The sequence below is a fragment of the Protomyctophum bolini genome (assembly GCF_963924005.1).
Source record: "Protomyctophum bolini genome assembly, chromosome: 20".
NCBI classification, from domain to species: Eukaryota; Metazoa; Chordata; class Actinopteri; order Myctophiformes; family Myctophidae; genus Protomyctophum; species Protomyctophum bolini.
In genome coordinates this window covers 37,510,509-37,533,654 of record NC_137881.1, presented here as the reverse complement: position 1 = coordinate 37,533,654, position 23,146 = coordinate 37,510,509, and the positions used below count along the sequence as shown (strand labels likewise).

The following is a 23,146-nucleotide window of genomic DNA, read 5'->3' as shown; positions in this document are numbered from 1 at the left end:
GCTGTTATCAGTGCTGTGGGTATAATGATGGCAGTATTCCATTGCCACAGTATTTGGGGTACAGTCTATTTATTACGTCAGTCATGTGGTAGACTATGACTGACGCAACAATTTGGGCAAATTCAGGAATTTCCATATATGGGGGATAAAGTGACAAAGACAACAGACAACACAGACAGAATATCTTCTCTCTGTGCCACTTTTCTCCTTGATTAAAACAACATATCACAAACTATACCTTTTATTTTATGAAATGCAACAAAGAGCTGACCAGTTATGCACACGTGCATTTTTTTCATTAATATGTCTTAGGTAAAAACAGCACTCTGGTTTTCAAGTTATATGCTCAAAACATCATCCACAGTCCGAGCAGTGTTTCCTCCTTTATATTTATTCTAAACCATTTTAAACTATGTCACATTAACAACAATACTCACAATCCCTTTGGCAGACATTCATGGCGACTTGATACCATAAATAAACTATAGGCTACTCTTGTTCTGTCCTTAATTTTGATATAAATGAAAGGTTTTCTGACCCCAGTAAACACATTCCAGTTAAAGTCAGCATGATGGTGGAGATGATCCTGACTTCCAATGACAGATTGTCAGCTGAAAACTTGGTCCATTTGTGGACAAATAACTTACTGTGATCAACTACAGAAAACAAAACGTGTTTAAATCTTCAATAAACTTTGGTGTCTGATCTGATTATGCTTTCACTGACACAGTCCTGCATGTACCACTGATAATGTGTAATCAGTCAATTGTGATAACATGGTGTATACAGAACGAATTATTTGACTAATCAGTGTTTTTTTAACACATTATATTTATAGTTGATATACAGTTTCAGTTTGTAGCCAACGCTATTGTAGTATACATAATGTAAAAAGAACCATGCTCATCCACTGAAAAAACGTATACATATTGTAAAAAGAACCACCGCTCATCCGCTGAAAAAACTTAAGTGATTTGCTGGAGCCACAAAGAGAACATGAGAAAAAATAAAGGGAAGCTCTGCACACTCAGATCTGTTGCACAATCAATGTATTTATTTAGCAAGCTTTCGGTCTACTGACCTTCTTCAGGATAGGATCAGTATACATATTGTAAAAAACGACACATTTTATACGGTCCCACCTTGTAAAAAGGCTGGTGTGAGACAAAATATGTTATTATTGCAATCACATGGTCAGTATCACATCATCATGGTTAGATATCACAAATTCACTATCCTCACACTATCATGGTAAGCATCTTGTCAGTATCATTTGAAAGGATAGGTAATGTAATATGTAATAGTGATATATAAAGTTAGATAGACAACATTGGAATGCCATTCATTCATTTGTTTTGTTGTAGGACTATTAGTAATATCAGAAATATTTCAAATATAAGCCAGTTTGTCTCAAGTATGTATGTTTAGAATCCATACATGAGGGAGTTAACCTTAAACCTTAATGTGGTTGTTATATTGTACTGTGATGTATTAATTACTGATTAGTCTGATAACAATTGTTACACTAAATTCGGATGCCTAGAAACATGCTCAACCCCCACCTGCGCTTTGAGAAGCTACTGGATAGAGATTAGATTTAAACCAAAACTCTAGACTTGCTTTGTAAGTTGGTACAGAAGTGTGAACAACTGCTGGTTTTGGTGTGAGTTCAATACAATGAAACAATGCCTCCCTTCCCCAACAGGGTAGAGCTGTGCAGCGGAATGTCTGAGTGAGTGATTGAGGTGATTTAAATAATTTGCATGTTGATCACACGTTAAATCCTTGGTTTTATTTCAGTTTAATAATATCTGGGATTTATATAGCGCTTTTCATGACACTCAAAGACGCTTTACATGTGTTGGGGCCATGGGGGGACAAGAAAAAATGACAACTTTATTAGAAAAAACAATTAAAAGAATTAAACCAATAAAACAGTGCATATAACAATATGGGAATATAGCATGGGAATGCGATTGTGAACAGGTGGGTTTTCAGTGAAGATTTGAAGGTAGGAAGTGAGGGGGCATCTCGGATGTGTTTGGGGAGAGCGTTCCAGAGGGTAGGGGCGGCCACGGAGAAGGCCCTGTGTTCATTGGAACACAGTGAAAACTCTAAATTAGAAAATAAATATTACAAATCAATGATTTCATAGTTTAACAATAATATCTGTGCATTAAATACATCAATTGATTACCATCAACAATACAATGGTTAATTCATAGTCAATATAATACAGTGTGAGTGATACAATCAATCAAATCATTTCAAAACAAGACCAATACAATACCAAGTAAACCATAAGTCCATAACCAAATATACCAAACCAAACGAACCATCAAACCCAAAATACAATTAATTAAAGTAAATCATGAATGAAACCTAAAACATAAAACATAATAAATATTAATATACCTCACTCCACTAGGGCTTGGGCTGGAAAGGCCACAGTAAACACTGTGGACAATGTAAAAGGCTCAGTCAACTGATGCTACAAGTCTTGATAGTTCAACATTACCAAATAAACAGTGTGAAAACATGAATGTTGCAAACAAACATACATAATATATATATATATATATAGTAAAGGTTTCAGCTACAACCAGTCAATGTGCAAATTAAATCCATGTCGGTTTCAGACCATTGGTGAGAACAAAGACAGCAAAACAGGTTTGGCACCGCCCAGTGCACTGCAGAGCAGTCTGCCTGTCCTCACTTAGGTCCTCAGAGCACACTTATAACAAGGAGGATCTGAGCTCATCATTCATTCACTTTAGAATCTTCAACGTTGTCCAGGCAAGATCGTTCAGTGAGAGACAGGGTTTCGGACCAAGTTAAAGTCTAGGTTGTACTACCATTTTCCATTTAATTCTAAGTTTAGCGTTATTAGGCTCGGGCATAATGGCAGATAAAATTGATATGTCCTTAGACGACATTATCAAACAGAAAAGGTCGCAGAGAGGAGGAGGCCGCGGAGGCAGAGGCCGCAGTGGTGGCCGTGGTGGCGGCCGTCTTGGAGGAGCCACCGGGGGAGCCACCGGGGGAGCCACCGGGGGAGCCACCGGGAGAGCCACCGGCAGCTCCGGCCCCATGAGGAGCCGAGGCAACCTCAACCGGGGTCGAGGCAGATCTACGCCGTACAGCAGGCCTAAACAGCTTGACATGTTCGACAATGCTGGTGGTGGAGGAGCTGGTGTGGAAACTGGAGGGAGGCTCCTTGTCTCAAACCTGGACTTTGGTGTCTCTGAAGCAGATATCCAGGAACTTTTTGCAGAGTTTGGTACACTGAAGAAGGCTGCTGTCCATTATGACCGCTCTGGAAGGGGTTTGGGGACTGCAGATGTCCACTTTGAAAGGAGGGCAGATGCCCTGAAGGCCATGAAACAGTACAACGGAATGCCACTTGATGGGTGCCCCATGAACATACAGCTCGTCACCTCAAAGATTGATAACCAGCGACGGCCTCCCATGCAGGGTCTGAACAGAGGTGGAGGTATGAATACCCGTGTTGGTGGCGTTGGAGGCAAGCAGAAGGGACGTGGAGGCCGCGGAGCAGGTGGTGCCAGAGGCCGGGGGAGAGGCGGACGCGGTGCTGGTGGTGCCAAAAAACAGCCGCTTTCTGCAGAGAAGCTTGATGCCCAGCTAGATGCATACAATGCCAGGATGGACACCACTTTGTAGAGCTTATTGATCTACCAACAACCCAAAGGCTCTTTTAAGAGCCACCTACATGCACTTTACAGAGTTTATTCCATTAAAGTAGGCAACATGTGCTTAAAGCTTGCATATGAGCTATATGATTCATGGACTGACAGTGGTTAGGTCTAATACAATCTCTTTACATGTATTACATCATAGTGCTGCATTGAACAGCCAACCTTTTGCATTGTGTATATTCAGAGGCTATATTAACATATCCACAGTTATGTAGAAACTGAATTTTATTCATTACCATAGGCTTTGGGATCTGGTCTTACTGATCTAATTTACTAATCAGTAATAATAATGCATCTAACTGAATTAACTAGATTTTAATGTGTGATTTAAATCACTCCATCATAAACTAGAATAAAATTGGGTGACTATTTTTGGTTAAACAAGTTTACCTCTCAAGTTTACATGACAATGGGCCATTTGCTTTTAATGAAAAGTGTGACTCATTGGAGTCACATGGGTTGACCAAACATTTGTGTTTGATTGCTGATTGTTGTTGGTGTTCTGCCCTTCCCCCCTCATCAAACACAAATGTTGTTTAAAGTAATTTAATGCAATCAAACAGGACTTCTCTGTTTGGATGTATGGTTGTCAAGGCCAGAAATACGTTTTTTGCCACTCAGTAGACATTCCCGCATAACTTCCGGGTATGATGATGTCACGTGCATAAGGGGTTAAAGTTCTCAGTCCTGGGGACTGATTTCAGTCCTGAGGATTTCATAGGGGTCATTTAATGAGATCAGTGCAGATTTGCAAAAAAACATTTTCAGTCTTGGGATTGGCTTTAAGCCCTATATTCAAGGTTCAGATTAATTGATTGATTGATTGAAATATTTATTAACAGTTTGCAGAATTACAGTGCATTTCAAGCACAAACTCAATACAAAGACTGTTAATTGTGAGTGAGTGGACGACCCAATTAAGCATTACACTTGTTTACAACAGGGTCCACCTTGTTCAATTAATCAAAACGTACAAATAGACACTTCTAAAGTTAAAGAACAGAACAGGAATTCATCATACTGTAAAGGAAGCAAAAAGGGAAAATAAACAGTGAGGGGGAAAGGGTGCAAGCGATCTATGCCTGTGATACATGAAAATTTACGAAGTATAATTAAATGATCACAGGCATTCTAGGTCTAATTGTCTCCCTAAAATATAACTAGGGTAGGGACTACCCGGACTAGGGATATATGATAATAAATAAACGTAACAGATACAGTATGTATATACATACTGGCACAATGTTTCTTGAGGGAAAAAATATATATAAGACATTTTAGAAGTGGTCCAAAAAAATATATATATATATATATAGTATAACTGTGCTATATAAATTGCCTGCAAATGTGTGGTGTTTCATCTATTTTACATTTTATTGAGCTATGTCATATTTTTTGTAAATGGCACCATTGGTATTGAATTGAATTGAATTATAAATTTGAGTGTGAAATTACCTGAAACATGTCAGATTTCTCATCACAAAACAAGAGCTTAGCAGAGTGAGATTAAGTGCCCTCTGATAAGTCTCCACAGGGCCAACAGCTGTGTTTGCAGACACTGGAAAGTTGTACATTTAAAAAAGAAATCTTCACCACAAACGACTAGATTTACTTTCATTCCAAACCCAGACATCTCTGCTGGCTCTGCAGCAAATATGAAACAGGGTATTATATGGTAAAACTATTTTAAACTAGAACTGCACTCTGCCGAGTGCATACTTGCTTGTTGCACACTAGTAGGCCATAAATGGCCTTCTAGTGCGCAAGCAGAGCGCGCAAGTACTTTCGACCGCTGGAAACTATCACATCTCAGTATCTCTGTGAAGGAACGTTTGAAATGTATAATCATTACGTGTAACTATTTGCTACGTAACCTAACTACTTTTTTACAGAAAAATGAATCATTGATATGTGATGAAAAAAAAGGTATATAAACTGAATTAAAATATATTATACAGTATAATTATTTTATTACTTATTGTAAATTGTCAATTGTTTTAAATGTATTTCATTTTGTAGGCTACTATAGTGATATTAATACTAAATCATGATCAGAGTAATATGTGTCTCTAACTTCAATTTCTGTAATAATACTTTCAAATTTGTTGAAATATATGATCTAAAATACTTGTAGTTGGATTTGTATTTAATTGTTTAAAGCCTAATCTTGACATGAAGGTCTTTATATTTATATATTTTTCAGTATAATGGTCTTCATTGAAATCTCCTATTATCATAATTGTGGAAGTCGGAGATGATAGATACTTTACCATTTTTTTGAGAAATGTGTTTAATTCCGAAAGGTACATACAGAGTATGTAGTTGTAATTTGATTAGCAGTATACTGTGGTTACTTGGTTCCAAAAAGTGACAGCCAAGTTTTTATCAACCGTAAGTCTGTGCCTGGTTTGCTGGGACCAGTTACCACATTACGTCATCGTTGAAAGCTGGGACCAGAGTACATGGTGTGTATATGTATGACTAGCTCTCAGTGATGACGTAAGAGAAATGGTCATCTGTGTAATCTGGTCCCACCAGATACCACATTACGTCATCGTTGAGAGCTGGGACCAGAATACACGGTGTGTATATGTATGACTAGCTCTCAGTGATGACGTAAGAGATATGGTCATCTGTGTAGTCTGGTCCCAGCAGACCAGGCACAGATTTACAAATTACATATCACATTACAACTACATACAGAGTATGTAGTTGTAATTTGATTAGCAGTATACTGTGGTTACTTGGTTCCAAAAAGTGACAGCCAAGTTTTTTTCAACCGTAAGTCTGTGCCTGGTTTGCTGGGACCAGTTACCACATTACGTCATCGTTGAGAACTGGGACCAGAGTACATGGTGTGTATACGTATGTAACTGGTCCCAGCAAACCAGGCACAGACTTACGGTTGAAAAAAACTTGGCTGTCACTTTGAAGAGACCAAGCGAAATGATTACTTGCGCGCTCTGCTTTGACAGAGGAAAGTTGAAAAAAACTGTACATGTAAGGGTGTCTTAAACTGGATAAGGAGTCGATTATGTTATTATGCAAAACTTTCTTGAAGAAGTCTGATTTCAGTTCAGTGAATATAAAAGCATGAGATTAATATTGATAAAATATTTAAATTAAATGAAACATGACTGTTTAACCCTCCATCCAATATCTGCTGAAGTTTCTTTAGCCCAGCACCCAGCCTGTCGATGTGCGTATTCTACGTCCTCTCCATTTCAAATGTTATCACATTAAAACATTGAATATGAAAGCACGTAATGTAGGCCTACCTTGGATGAATGACTCCCGAAAAAAGAGATACGGCACAGGTATGGTATAGTTAATCCTTTGATCACCACTCTCTGCTGTGTGTGTGTGTGTGTGTGTGTGTGTGTGTGTGTGTGTGTGTGCGTGCGTGTGTCGGACCGTCGCTGTTCATTCCCTGTGGTGATTTTTGGCTGCTTTGCCCAACATAGCCTCGATACCCATGCAGGCTTTCCCAACATGTGGTTATTGCAGGTTTATCATTATAGCCTATCTATTATTGTGTTCTCTGGTTCACGGACCTCATTTTATAACTGACTAGCCAACAGACGTTTCCCTGAATCCACAGGATTTGGAGATAAAGTATAGGTTAATTAGGTTTAATATCCAAACGAGCTTTCACAACCACACACTGGCCTAATTGAATCAAATGCACTGTCAGGGATGGATTGCACACATACGTTCTCTAATGCAGGCTATAAGGAAACAATTATAGCGCCGATACTTCCTACTAATATGCTGTGGAATTATCTGAACGGTGTGCATGAAGCACATTCAGTCCACACAATAACACTCCCCACTCCCCAAACAATTAAGCGAATATAATAAGATCTCATACAGGCACTGTAACGTAATTTGCTCACTGTGATATAGTTCCAACTGAGTAGTAGCCTAGGCCTATATTACAACAATTAATGTAAAAAAAACACTGCATTGTACAGTGCAGGCGTGTGTCATGATGCGCTCCAGTGCGTAAAAGATAGGATATAGCGCTACACTTCAGATTATAAGCAATCAGTATATAGCCTTAGAGTACCTGATGTTGATCCATGTTGTTTATGCCTATTAGGAAAATTATGGCTATGCCAACATAATTAACTCCAGCGTGTATTTACTATTTTCGGAGCGATGGACCGTCAGAAGAACAAAGCTTGTGTTCAAATGAAGCATTCAACCATCCATGTTCGCATGGGAGGATTGTGGTCCAAATTAATTAAGGATTTCAAACAAAATCTCGTTGACACAACATACAGGTCTCATTCACACAGGTGATAAAGTCATAAGAGGGTCCATAGAACTTATACTAGATAGTGATTGACCAAACAGAATCAAGCATTCAACCGAGCAGTGAAACATGTGAAGCTTTGCTTGTTGACTGTTATAATGCTTCTGACTGCGGCATACGTCACTGCTACCCAATTTGCCAATTAGCTTACTAGCCAATCAGAGTCCAACATTATTCCTTAAGTAAATGTCGTGTTTCATCGTAGGTAAACTAACAATATTTGTTGGAAAAGGAGTTATTACAATCAATCAAATGGCTTTCCAAGTTCAAGTTAAATGTTTCCTTTATCCAGAAACAAAATTTGCTTTGTGAATTATGATCATTGTTTTTTGACCATGACTCTACATGCTGTCCAAATGGGACCTATATATAAACTGTGGACGGCATGTGCTCTATAGATTGGAAAGTGATGAAGGAAGCCATCTTGCCAGTCATCCTGCCAGTTGTTTCAGCCCTGCAGAGGAGAGGGGTCTGTTCCTCTGTTGACCCAGTATGACTCTGACAACCCTGATCCTATCAGGTGTAAGGAGATCTGCTGGGACCCTGATGGGGAACAGCAACTGGTTGTGAAATTGACTGAGAAACTAATCTGATTCCATGTAACATTTTGTGAAATTAACAGAGAACTAAACTGCCTTTAAAATTTACTTAGGCCTATTGATTTCCTAATCATGTTAGTTCATGTAGTTTTATAGCTATAGGCTATATTGTATTTTATATTTCATATTTTATATTGGTTGAAGGTTGTTTACATGAATGCAATCACAAAATTACATTGCAAATGTTAACACATCACATGATTAATGATGGAAAATGAAAGAGAAAAAAATTGGCAGCATTGATCATTTCGTCATGTGCTTGCGGGACAAAGATATGTTGTGTGTGTGTGTGTGTGTGTGTGTGTGTGTGTGTGTGTGTGTGTGTTCTTTTGTACACATTGCAGCGGCACATTTTACGCTCTCAAGAGTTACATTGTTAAACATCTACATTTAGGCTACATAATTTAAATCAAGTTTACACAATTAGTGAATGTAGAAGAATTTATATTTTGATCAACGTTTGCCTGTTGTCCCATAAACCAACATAAAGCATGGAATTGTGCAGGACAATCATTTCTGAGAGGCAAAATCTCTGGTTCAAATGCCGAATAATGGACCTTGACATGAAAAAGGTTGAAAATTACTGATGCATTATGTAGCGTTGTAGCCTATAGGAATATATATTACAGGTATACTGTGTAGATAGAGAATGGTGTATCAAGTATAGGTATATCTCACACTCATAGTTGGCCTCCAACTTATCTGACAAACGTCTATATGTCATTGTGTTAATATTATATAGCATACTGTATATTTAGTGTTCCGGAGTGATACACTTTTTAGATTCTGTGCAAAACCATTGTCTGTCTGTTGGTTTTTGTGTGCATAATTCATTTCAAAGCACCTTGCAAATTCAAGCTCACCCAATATGAATAAGTCAGGCATAGATTTAATGTATTTATTAAACATGAAATAGTTTTGTAATATTCTGGGACTTGGAAATAACACACTTAGAGAGCATTCAACATAGGTCTTTACTTCTTGACTCTTAATGCAGAACTGAACACACACAGCACATTCAGAGGCTACAACAGGCTGCAGGGGATCTTGCTAATCAGCACAAATCAGTGGCATGATCTTTCACCTAGAAGACACTCTATTACACTCCTCCCCTTTTAGAATTTAAGCAGCAATTACACAAAAACAACGCCTCATGTATTCAATTCAAGAGAAACAATAAGTATGCTGTCAAAATATAACAGTTAGTAACAACAGAAATCTCTCACCCTCCATAATGCAATGCATAACATTTGGTTAACAGCACAGCTCTTAATATACTGCCTGGGAAAGATAAAGTCACTTTAATGAGTAATCAGTCTCTGTGGTTTTACCCTAGCTCTCTCTGGGTACCTGCGTTTAACAGGTGAACTATCTGTTTCAGAGGTCAACACTGGTGAGGATGGCACCCCGACAGCCTGTTCAGGCGGTTCCGTATGAACAGGGGGTGCTGTTTCGCTCACTGCTGAACTGGGGGGAAAAACTGGTACAGGGGGCACACCCACTGCAGCAGGTGGAATCAACGTAAGCAAAGGTCTGCCCACAGCTTCTCTCCATGGCAACATGTGATCCACATGTACTGTCCGCTGTCTCTGTCCCTCTTGTATCAAGTAAGTGACAGGTCCCAGTCTCTTGAGAACTGTTGCCTGAATCCACTTCTCGACTCCATCCCTGAAATTTCGAATGCGGACGTCCTCTCCTTCCCTGAAAACACGACCAGGAGAGTCTCCACGGTCATGATGGTACTTCTGTGCGGCTTGTTGTTTTTCAACCCGTCTGGCAAGCTCAGGCTTCAGTAAACTGAAACGGGTTCGGACACACTTAGAGAGCATTCAACATAGGTCTTTACTTCTTGACTCTTAATGCAGAACTGAACACACACAGCACATTCAGAGGCTACAACAGGCTGCAGGGGATCTTGCTAATCAGTGGCATGATCTTTCACCTAGAAGACACTCTATTACAGTTTTGTGTTGAGTTGGAAGCTCAGATATAGAGTATATAGGCCTATGATGACAATAGAAACACTGCAGAAAAAGAACACAGTTGCTTTACTGTATTTTCGTTAGAGATATTTAATACTGGTTGAAGGTTGTTTATGAAAGATATGCAATCACAAATGTACATTTCAACACATAAAAACATTAGATATGGAATCAAAATTATGGAAGTGGAGAAGAATGAATGATTAATGATTGATTCTATGTGCGTGCTTGGCGTGTGTTTTATCTGAGCAGCAGGCTAAGCTGCATAAAGGCATTGTCAGTTGGGTTATAAACAGCTTCAGTTTTTCACACCTACAGTAAAAACATTTTTCACAGGAAATGTCGCTGTCTGCCTGTCGGACAGAAACCTTAGGGCGGCTGTGGCTCAGGAGGTCGTCCAATAATCCCTGGATCGGCGGTTCGAATCCCAGCTCCTCCTGTCCACATGTCAAAGTGTCCTTGGGCAAGACACTGAACCCTACATTGCCTCCAATGAGTCGATCAGTGTGAGCTTGCCTCCATTGGTGTGTGAATGTGGGAAGTAAGGACGCTGGCGTCGACTGTTCGCCGCTTCAGCTCCCAATGTATGAATGAATGAACCATTTTACAGTGCTTTGAGCACTTGGAAGAGCACTGTCACGACTATGGTCGTGTGTGGTTATGATTAATTATGAGTGTTATGATTTATGAGTGTTATTTTGATTATAAATATATATATATATTTATATGGTGGTATATTGTTATAGTATATATATATGTATGTGGATTATCTTAGGCCCACAAAAATGTAATTTGTTATATCTCCATATTGTATTATTATTACATGTTTTGAGCCTGTATAGATCTTTTATTTTCTTGCAAATTTTGAAATGCTGGAATTATTTGGTAGGCCTATGGTATGGTTGGCTAAATATAAAGGTGTCACTCATGGGGAATATATATATATTGTTTTAGGCAATATAAAAAAATAGCACAACATATATGTAATTATGTACCATTTATCATTTCTGATTGGGTGGGCAGCATTTTTAAAGAAATTTCTCTAAAGGGACTCCTGCACTTCACCCTTTTTGCAACCAGATTCCAATTGTTTAGGACACAAGTAACACTTTCCTGGGGGTTGTATGTGTGCAATGTGGTTTCTAGACATTTTAGTCATGGCGCCATGTTCATGACGAAAATGTGTCATGAAAATGTGGTCTCACTTCCTACCTGGACTACAAGTCACAACTCCATGCAGCCTCCCCCCTCTCCACAAGGAGGGGCTGGGCACCAAAGCATTATGGTTATTGTAGGAATTCAGCAATCCAGTCAAACCCTTGTCAAACACATAGGCCCAATCCCAATTGCCTCCCTCAAGCCCTGAGCCCTGGACCCTCATTGACTTTAATGACGTCAGAAGGGCTCCAAATTGTTGCGAAAGAAATGGGACAGCACTTTGAAGATGAATCCGCCATTCATGACACTTTGCATCACTTCATAAAAACTGTCCTTATTCACAGCCAGTGCCTACCTACATGCTTGGCCTATTTATACATGTCTATCACGTCTATTTTAGTATATAAGTTGATCGTTTTATTATTAGTTTCATAAATACACTTTCCTGTGTGATAGGGGTGTAATATTCATATATAATAATATTCATTATAAATTGCATTTCCATATTCTTTTACTTTGCTCATTAGTCATTTCTCATCATGTTTCCCTTATTATTATTATTGTTATTAAGTATATAGCCTATGCTTCCATTCCGTCTCCCTTTAAGAACAGTGAGAAAGCACTATTGTGTTTGTTGACGTTTTAACCGCGATATATAACTAATTTGCATACTTAAATGATTGACGTTCGGAGGATCCCCCTCATTCCCCTGGTAACGCTATGAACTGTGGGTAATTTCTGAACCCGCCATGATAACGCAAGACAATGAGGCAACGTGACATGACCTTTGGGAGATATGCCAGGAACACACTTACACAAACACATGGGAAATTAACTTTCCACCGAACTACCCCCCCCCCCCTGCCGCTAGGTATCTTTGTTCCTCCCCCCGCGCAGCTCATCCCTTCGATGGCTTGCGTAGGAAGAGAGCTTTTTTGTGCCTGGCCCAAGCCCCCGCCACCCCCACCCAGAAACGTGCCTGCACAGCCGAGTATTATCATCTTACTTGAAATGTGATGTGATGTCTTCTTATCCCCCCTCTATGCCTCCCCCCCACCCCCCTATCCTTTTTCTTTTTTGAAGATGAAAGTAGACCGGGGGCAGCGCACGCTTGCGACCAGCAGCAATAACTTTGGTCTGACTGATGAAAGATGATTGAAATATCCCTTTAAACATTGAAATGCAATGCAGATGTGCAGAGATGTCATTGAATGTGAGGTATCTTTTTTTTTTAGGTATGTTACATTATTCATGAAAAACAAAAGGGGGTATAGTCTGGACTAGAGCTACTTAATTCTAATTCCAATATATTATTCACACAAGTTACCTTATTTATGGAAAAAAGTCAGAGGTTTATAATCATCTGAAGATTATTCAGGCGAGTGAAAAACACAAGGGGTTATAGTCTTGCAAACTCCAGACATCAATATGCAGTAAAGACTTAATTAAGCAAATTACAAGAGCTATTAGTTACTTACTAAGGTATTGCTCAGACAATTATAATGGGGATAACACAAATGAGTAACAGGTAGTGGGGTTAATCTGGACTGAAAAGGTTTCGGCGTAAAGCCTTCCTCAGTGTGTATCTGAGTATCTCTGAGTATCTCAGATACACGCTGAGTAAGGCTTTACGCCGAAACGCGTAAGAAAAGCATGTTAGCAAAAGATCTGAAGACCTCCTCACTCCATAGCCATAATAGATCCTTTGGTTCTCCGGCTTTTGATGATTCCTTCAGCTCTGGGGACGTTTATCTTCCTTTTTTCCCCCCTCTCTTTTTTTGGTTCTCTGGGCTCTTAAAATAAAGTGTAATGATCAGAGTTCCGTTGGCCTACAATATAGTTTATGATGGAGTTTGATCATGGCTACGATTTCTTCACTGCATTATAAATTCTATTGGTACATACAGTATAACACATCTTCACCTGGATTCACCAGCCAGCTTAGCCAGCAGCTGATTGGCCTTCAGTATATTGTCTGGCTCCTTCATGCGATAATGCTTTTCTGCCACTGTAACGGTATGAGTGAGGTAGTCGGCCACCAAAGACTTGTCTATGTCGCTCATACACTTGGTAGCAGTCTCAAAGACTCGGCGTGTCTCTTGGCTCGTAACTGACCGTCTTCCGACTCTATAATGAAAATTAAGAGAGGACATTTTAATAACATTTATCTGGACACAGCTCACCTGAAACATCTGTTAACCTATGCTGAACGGGAAACCCTGTTGATGTTTTAAGCATTATGTTTATTTATTAATTATTTATTATTACTTCAGCTATTGAAAAAGAGCAGATCTACAAGCTCATAGCGAGTGCCGCACTATTTCTGAAAAATTGTGAAAATGTGGCCAAATCTTTGAATGTATATTCTTTCACAACGAACATTTTTAACTAAAATCTTTGCTTCTGGCGGGTGCCTGGAACTACATACTTTCAGATGGGAGTCCACGGCCAAATACAGATAATTCTAGGGGTCCTTGACATGAAAAAGGTTGAGAACCACTGAAGAAACATAGGTATTTCAGAAAACTCTCAGGATTTTGAAGACATTTTTTAATGTCGAAGTCAGGTCTAAATGGGTTAATAGATCATATTCTCGTACTTGTTGTGCAGACGTTTCAGGTCACTGGATGGATTGTGGATCTGCCTCCCTGTGGTGGAGATGAAGAAATAGTTTGCATCGCTGGCCTTCCGCTTGCGCTTCCTGTTGTCAGGCTTGGCGCTCAGGAGTATCGGCCTCACTTGGTTGAAGTAAATGTCAAACCACTGATGGTGGAGAATTAAGAATAAAGATCAATGTCTCCCTTTGAACCTACTTAATACAGAAGAGAGCAGTACGAATCATGCACAAAGTGCATTATAGAGAGCACACAAATGGTCTATTTATAAAATCGAGGGTATTGAAACTTGAACATGTCGTGAAGCTACAAACCTTATTAATTATGTTCAGGGCAAAAAGCAAAACATTACCAGTTCATCTACAACAGCTATTCAAACCCAGTTCAGAAAGTGGGGATAGTAGGAGGAAATTTGACTTTAAACATAAATTTGCACGGACCACTCAAAGACTGATGTGTCCTTCGATAACAGGAATCCGAACGTGGAATTCTCTGGATGACAATTTAAAGGCTTGTGCAAATATTTGCGAATTTAAAAGAAATGACAAAAATCTAATATTTAGGCAATATGAAGCCGACAAATAGGTTAGCTATCATTTCTTGCACATTGCTCAACTTCTTCAATCTTGCTTGTTTTGTGTTACTCTTTTTTTTTTCTTCTTTTTTTGTGTATGAGCCAATCATTAAAGTAAAAACTAACTTTTGAGTGAAAAGGGGGCAGGTATTTATAATAATTTATTCTTCTTCCTGCTCCTTTTCGTCATGGGTGTATCAGATAGGTATGAAAGACTAATGAATTATGAAAGACAAATGAATTGTGCAAAATAAAATAAAATGACATTAAATTGAACAGTTTTCGATTGGGTTCCGACAGGAAATCTGATGAACATACCAGCTCCTGCTTCGGTGACAGGGCAAACATGGCGACTTGTTGAGCTCCGTTCTTGTGGTCCTTTACTCCAATGATTGCATGGCCCGACTTCGTTGTCTTTCTGCCAATCCACTCCTCCACCTGCATAAAAAAGGACATCACACATTTTGCCAAATGGACGATACATTTGTGCTAGAAAAGTGCCAGTGTCAGGTTTCTATACAGACGTGACTGCACGTTGTCAATGAACAAACCAAGACGAGGCAACACAACTGTATTTCTGTTGCCATGCACCAATCTCACTCTCTCACTGACAAATATATAAATATTTGGCTTAATTGGCTATAGGCTATTCCCAGCACAATTAAAATAAAGATGGATTGGTCGTGGTCCCTCTAACTACGTATGCACGATTTTGTGTTGGTTACTTAATTGGTTTACTGATAATCAATAATGCTCAAGATTGTGTTGGATATGCATGGACTGCAGCCGTAGAGCAATAGGTGTATGCCGGAAGTCGGCATTTATTGATTTTGAAAACAGTAGTCTGGTGTGTAGTTGTTTAGTCTTTCAATTAATTATTTCGTTAAGTTCACTCTCTCATTTCATCCGGCCGCATTAATAGCTGTGCATTATTGCTTGCTTGTTTGCTGGTGTGAAATCGCTCCCCAAAGGCTGTTTTTTGGGGGAAGAAAACCGGGAAAAAAGCCGACCAAATGTGTTTGTTTGGGGATAAAACCAAAACAAACCTGTGTACGGGACATAGCACCTCCATTATTAATCAAGCTCCCTTATAGCACCCTCAGTAAAAATTGCCTAGTTTCTGCCTGGCAACAAATTCTTACATTTTTGTATTTTTTTCAGAGTGTGGGTACCTCTCACAAAGTTTGAAGCCAATCGAGTCAGGTGGAAATGGGCATGGCAGCATGTCATGAGCCAAGAAATCAGGAAGTAATAAAACAGAATTGTACAGTACTGTATATGACCTACAGTAAGGTTTATAGGCCAAAGTGTGAAGAGACCTGTTATCATTCGACATGTTATCATTCGATACCATATCAATATCTAACCTGACTCTGCCAGATGGGGGCGGTATTGGGTAACCATGTTCCCCAACACAGCAACCATCTGGGATCTCTGGTGGTTCGAACCAAGGGCGGGATATGTGCGAAACCGGATGTGAAGCTATATAGACACGTCAATATGATTGGTTGTGTTTGCACGTCCACACGGTGAAAGACAGACGGTCCCATCCAATCATCTACCAAGTATCTTGAAAACAAGGAACAGCCCCGTCATCAAATTTGCTTCCGAGATCCCAGATCCCAATAAGCTGTGAAACAAATTTGTGTAGAAAGCTTCTTGGATCTGGCAGCGTCAGGTTAATCAATATCTAGGGTGCCAATTCAATTTATATTGCGATTTGATTCGATATTGCAATTTGTTCCGATTGTTTCCAAAGTTACTTTGCTTTTATAGTGCTAGAACGTTTGAAAATATATAAATAAATAAATGATTATGAACTTTGCGATTCCATGTTAATATCGTGGCATTTTTGTGATATAATCATTAATCTTTATTTTTTTCCCACCCCTACTGTTATAGTGCCACCATAATCTGAACAATGTGGGCGTTCCTCCTTGGCCCACGGGGAGTGTGCAATGCATGCAAGTTTCATGTGGATCGGTCCAGCGGTGCCTGATATCAGCTGTTCACAGACACGGCCCGGGATGAAAACACACCATCGGATATAAATATCGCAATCAATAAAGAATAACATAGTAATACTCACAGTCATGCCCTTCACCACACCTGGTCGTTGGAGGTGTTTGAGGATCACCAGTGCCTCCAGATAGTAAAGCGCGAAGGCACACTCAGCCACATGCAGGGTTGTGCTTTTCTCTGGGTAGACCTTTCCCAAAATGATCAAGAAGTCCTTCTTTGCAGCCCTCAGCACAGCAAGGCAGTCATTTGGTGTCAATTTGTTTTCCTCTATCAACATGTTATACCTATATGAAAAACAAGAGATACCATGATGTAATCACTTGAACCATAGTGTCCCTTTCTACAGTGTCCTGGGGTGCACCTTCTGTGAAAATAGACAATCTACAAGCTCACAATGACCCGTTGAGAGCTTGCACATCAGCAATGCTTTGGCAAAGATTACAACAAAGAGTACAACAGTAGGGTTATCGAGCATAGCGGTCCATGACGTCATGTTCAAACAATCAAGACAAGAGGTGATCAAGAAATAAATGTAATCATCCATGCTGGCACAAACATCTCTGTCTAAAAGTGTATTGATGCCTGCCAACCATCGCTGCTCGGGTAAACAAAAAAAAGTGACGGTACACATATTAACAAGTTAGTTTATGTAATATTATTTTATTCGGAAAAAGGTCAATTGCCTTCAATCTAGTAAAAGATACTGGTTCTCTTCAGAATTAATTGTCATCTCCCGTCTTTCCACAAAATAATAGAAATGTAGGTGTTATGGTCTGTCACTCCACACTCCACAGACCATGTCTCCTCCCTGGCCACTCCCTCTGGGGGGTCTCGTCCCCTCGTGGGTCCCCCGCGAGCCGGTTTGGCCCGCATCACAGTAAACCAGTGTTTGGTTTAAAAAGGAAAGAAAATGAGCCTAAAACAATGACTGTGTGTTGTTGTGGCTTTCCTGCTGTCCAGCTCATACAATTAGCAGCTGTTGTCGCTTCGAGGCTGCTGTGGTAAAGCTTGGCTTGGCTGTGGCCAATACAAGCTTTTTTTTCAACAGCTCACAACTAAATACAACCAATGATCACATTTACAAAATGTAAATCACTCCGTTTTACTGAGAATAAGGTTTTTTCATTGAAGTGTATATTGGTACGTCTTTAAATGTTCTGATGAATTGAAAATGGAGGACCCTGATGTAAATACATCTTAGTGCTTTTATCTGGTTTTATCCCCAGTTTTTGTAATTACCTGTACTTTCGTTAAAATGTACCCATTCTACAGACTGTGGATACCATTTTTCAATCAATCAATCAGTTTAGATAGGTTACGTTTAGGAATACCAGGCTGAGCAGTTCCTCCGGCTGTACGCCGAGTTGGCAAAAGGGCGACCTCTGTAAACAAGTCAACTCACTTCTTTTTGGTGATCTCTTTGCTCACTTTCTTGGAGGAGCTTTTCTGGAGAGCTCTGGTGAAATGAATGAAGTGCACACAGTCCTCATAGAGCTTCACATTCTGAAGCCTCAGGTCGGTGGTGTACGTGTGGTACTTCAGGAATCTGTCCAAGGAGGTACCAATATTTGATGGTGTTAAGTGATATTTCTGGTTAAATCTAAATGTTTTGTTAGACATTCAAATGTTTAAATTCTGATAATAATTGCAATAAAGTGTTTGTTACATGAAAACGCTTTAATGAACAGAAAATACATTTTCAGGTGGGCATATGAATTTCACTTACACTATATAAAGCGTGGGTCGGCAAAAATAATCCCTGCTCTAAAGCAATCGTTATTGGAAGAAATTGCTATTTAATATTTAAATATACACAATAAAAAAAAAAGAGATTAAAGGTACAAAATATCAAAAATGTATCAAAGTCAATGAAGTTCATATACCATATTAACTGCAGGTTTCCCAAGTTATCACAAGAGGGCCAGTAATTCACACCAAATACTACCAACCTTTTCACGCTCTTGATGTAATTCAGCTGAGTTTGATGTTTCAGTTTTGCATCATCGAGCTCACGGAGGTACTTTCTGGTCTTTTCCTTGTTCCTGACAAATTCAAAGGACACTTCCCGTGGGTTCATGTAATAAAGGAAACGGGACACATTCTGAACCTGAAAATAAAAGCATGTTACATTGGTAGCTTCAGAAGCTGCAAGTGTCAGTTTGTAACTTTATGTCGCTGGCCTCCATTGGGACAACAGTAGGGCTGATATGGGAGTGGGGGTCCGTGCAACTAAGACTGAGGTGAGATGGAATGGATTATGCTAATGCTATTCCTCACCTCCTGTTTATGATTAGACCTATCGATGTCCACCTTCAGGTATGTGCTGAAGCCCTTCAGCAGTGGATGTTCCAGAGAGTGCTTCTTGTACAGACCCTTTGCTGCCATCATCTTCTTGGGCATGGTCTTCCACTTCACGTCTGGGCAACTGCAAGGTGATACGGTATCAGATGTCATGCACATGCTCCACAATCCACAACGAGCAAAACATGTGAACACCAGTGAAGTAGTAAAAGTGTCACTGCTGAGAGGTGGAGCCAGGTCTGTGGAGTTCTCGCTGGACATCGGTCACCACCATGCGGCGGCGCTGCAGCTCCTCAATCATACTTGAAACAAACAATACAAATACATATTACAACATTATGAGTAAATTAACTGATGCCGACCAAAGAACATGGTTGACATTAGCATGTGATGTATGTGTACAAATGTGGCCATCTGTGCACAAATCAAATATAATTTAAGACTAGATATATTCCAATTATATGGCCTCAAATGTGATTACAAGCCAGGATAATAAATGCTTTTGTTTTTTAAATACATTTTATACCACAATATTTGCAACACATTTTTCACCCATAGTGCCAATTGCCTATAAGCTGTAAATCCTGGGCGCTACTCTCCCTCTACCAACCTGGGGAGAGCCCTGAACTGAGCTCATGCATGAGGAGTGAGCAGGGCGCTTCTTATTACGCATTTCCCAGGTAGGACGTAGTGAACGCATTATTCCAGTTCCTTTCCTCTCCATCAGGCAGCCCCTGACCGACCATGGGGAGGCAGTATAGAGACCAGGATTACTGTATGTTTTTCGTGAGGGTAGGATCCCAAAGTGGGGTCCGGGGACCCCCGGGGGTCCTTGAGGGAGTTCCAGTGGGTCCTCAGCTAAATGATAGTTTGGAACAAAATGGACCCTTATGGGTCTGTAACTCTGAGAGTGTACAAATGGAAGCAAATTAACCCTTAGGGTCCATTTGTACACTCTCAGAGTCAAATTAACATTGATTTTACAATATGAATTGGGGGTCCCAGAGATAGAAATGCCATTAAATGGGGTCTGTAGACTAATATGCATATCAAACTGGGGGTCCTTTTTTATATAATTTGAATCCCACGGTTTTGCAACCCATTTTTTTCACCCAGTGTCAATTATCTAATGTAATCCTGGGCGCTACACTTCCTCTGCCAACCAAGAGAAGGAGATGGAACCCCCAGGTAAGAGGAGGAAGAGGCGATTGAGGCAATGGCAGGTGACATGCAGGTGGTCCCAGTGGAAGATGTAGATAGCGGAACCAGGTGCATGGAATGTGGCGACCCCTGATTAGCCCAAAGAAGAAGTTTGACTAAACTGTGTGTGTCTCCCGTAGCCACAGCCTATAAGTGATGAACAAATGCCCCGTACTTTTTGAGCAGTCGGGCTGTGCACGTCTTCTTGGCCGCATAAGAACATCCAATAGCACCCCACTAACAATGGAGAAAATGTCAATATTGTGCAGAACATGGCAGAATAATGTCTGACGCTTTCCCTGGTGTAGTGTGTACAGTCCCACCCTCCCAATCTAAGCAGTTAAGCGTGTGTCCCATGTGTATTTGGCACACGCATGTGTATTTAGTACATGAATCACACAACTATTTGTCATGATTGGAATCTTATTCTTTCAGCTACCTCTCATCAGGGGTCACCACAAGAAGTCATCCATTTCCATCTTCTTCGGTTCTCTGCATCGTTCTCGGTCACTCCAGTCCTCTCTCACCACAAAGCCGTGCCTTTTTGGCCTCTGTTTAGATTTCCTGTTCCACCTACCTGCTGAGTGGATCAGCATTCGTCATCATTTTGCGAAGGTGTTCGTAACTAAACACCCTGCCATTCGCCAGGACCTCTTTAGCTTCCTTTCTTGCCTTCCGCACCGCTGCTCTCCACAACTCCGGTGTTCCTCCATATTTGACCTTCATGCAGACCCTACGCAGATGCGTTGACAGGAATCCCTGGGTTTTCTTGCAAACAGGGCATACCAGAAAGTACCTGTTGGTTTAAAAAGTAAATGATGAAAACATTGTATGCCACAATGCAACTCCAAATGTTACAAGAAATAAAAAGTTGAATTTCTGAAGTGCTAACGATTTGCCCACCTTTGGAGATACATCATGGCAAGGTAACTACATAACCCAAACCTCACCAAGTTGCCGTTAAGTGTACACTGGCTTTATGCTTTATGGGAGACACATGATGGATTAAACAACATTGTTAAGTGTATAATTTGAAATACACTGTATGTTTTAAAGTTTAATATGGAAGTTGAATGTCATCATAAAAAAGGCTCACATCTATTACTGTTTGAATGCTTAATAACACAAACAAATACAATGAAGTTTACCTCTTTCTCGGATGCATTAGCCTTCCTCATAGCACTTAGGGACAAGAGAGGTGTGTGTGTGTGTGTGTGTGTGTGTGTGTGTGTGTGTGTGTGTGTGTGTGACACTGTTAACGCCATAGTAGGCTATACCTGGTCAACACGTCACAGGGGGGAACTAAATAATGCACAGACCGGTCCGCCCTCCTAATGATGCCTTCTGAAACGGAATCTGTGTAAATGGTTCCTACTTTGACAATGAAAATAAATATTACACCCACATTAATTATGCTCTAAACTGTAGTTACTGTGGGCAGGGTTTGAATGATATAATGCAGTAATGCAATCATAGTTATTTATACTGGTATTACTGGAACGTGGTGAGTAATTATGTGAAGACAAGGTTTGCCATGTCCGCTTTTTATAAGCAACGTTGGGCTTGTTTTTCTGTAAAGTTGCTTGTAAATATTGTTTGCAGGGTTGCATTTTTGTACGGCTTGTTCCTGAAGTGTAGTTGTTCATTTGGACCTCCAGATTAAGTACTTTTCCAATAAAGGATCCTAAAAGTATTTTGTGCCAGGAACCCCCATACAAGATTTGTGTTGTTGCTAAAACGTTTCAAAGCATATTCCACATTGTCATGATTAGAAATTGATAATTCAAAATATGCTCTGCATGGACACTGGGCTCACTTACTTCCTGGACTACATCAAGGAAGCTCTGAGAAGGAAGTGAAGTGGTCACGTGACTGGGCTGCGCCATGACACTTTCATGGACACTTTCATGGGAGCCAAACTCACACAGGAAGTGCAATGAATACATGGCAGTGAATGGAGCCGGCTGGACCAGCTCATAACAAACATTATTCATGAACAATTGAGACCTTTTGTAAAGTAATCACTTCTGGAAAATAACAGAAGACATATCACAGGTTGTTTTCTAATCACTTACTTTTCGATGTGCACAGAGTGCACAGTATATAATTTTATCTGAGGATCTAAACAGCAGCAGGTATCGTTTCTGGCTCCGAAGTATCGCGATATTTGCCAGACAGGAAACGGTGGGAAGTCTCGCGATACTTGGTGCATTCAGAAATGTACTTTGTACTTTATGGTATCTCTATTTTTATAGAGATACCATACCTCTATAAAAATTACACATTGTAAACATTGAATAACAACACAGCAGACAATAATGTGTTACATGTCTTCTGTTATTTTCCAGAAGTGATTACTTTACAAAAGGTCTTGTTCATAAGCTGGTCAGTGAGCTCTCATTGACTCCAATGCATTCTGCCAAACTTCCGGGTAGTTTGGCTCCCATGAAAGTGTCCATGAAAGTGTCATCGTCTTCCTTGGACTACATGTTGTCTCAGTAAGACAGCCCTCCCCCTATCCACAAGGAGGAGCAGTGCACCAAAGCATTATGGGAATTGTAGTCCAGGAAGGAAGTGAGCCCAGTGTCGATGACATCAGAGACACTGGGCTCACTGCTAAAATATGTAACACCACATATTACACACATAAAGTCTCCCAGG

General features: G+C 40.0%; 2 protein-coding genes across 2 annotated transcripts in view; both read left to right on the top strand.

Moving 5' to 3' along the window:
- LOC308335386 (histone H1-like) overlaps positions 1 to 23,146 on the top strand; it is a gene marked incomplete at both ends in the record, with an annotated part of 327,443 nt that overhangs the window by 11,714 nt on the left and 292,583 nt on the right. The gene's annotated exons all lie outside the window — the stretch shown is intronic.
- On the top strand, positions 2,902 to 3,681 carry LOC308335859 (THO complex subunit 4-A-like; the record flags this gene model as incomplete). The annotated part of the gene is made up of 1 exon (XM_080793077.1): positions 2,902 to 3,681. One exon carries the CDS (start codon positions 2,902 to 2,904, stop codon positions 3,679 to 3,681), a length of 780 nt encoding a protein of 259 aa, XP_080649203.1.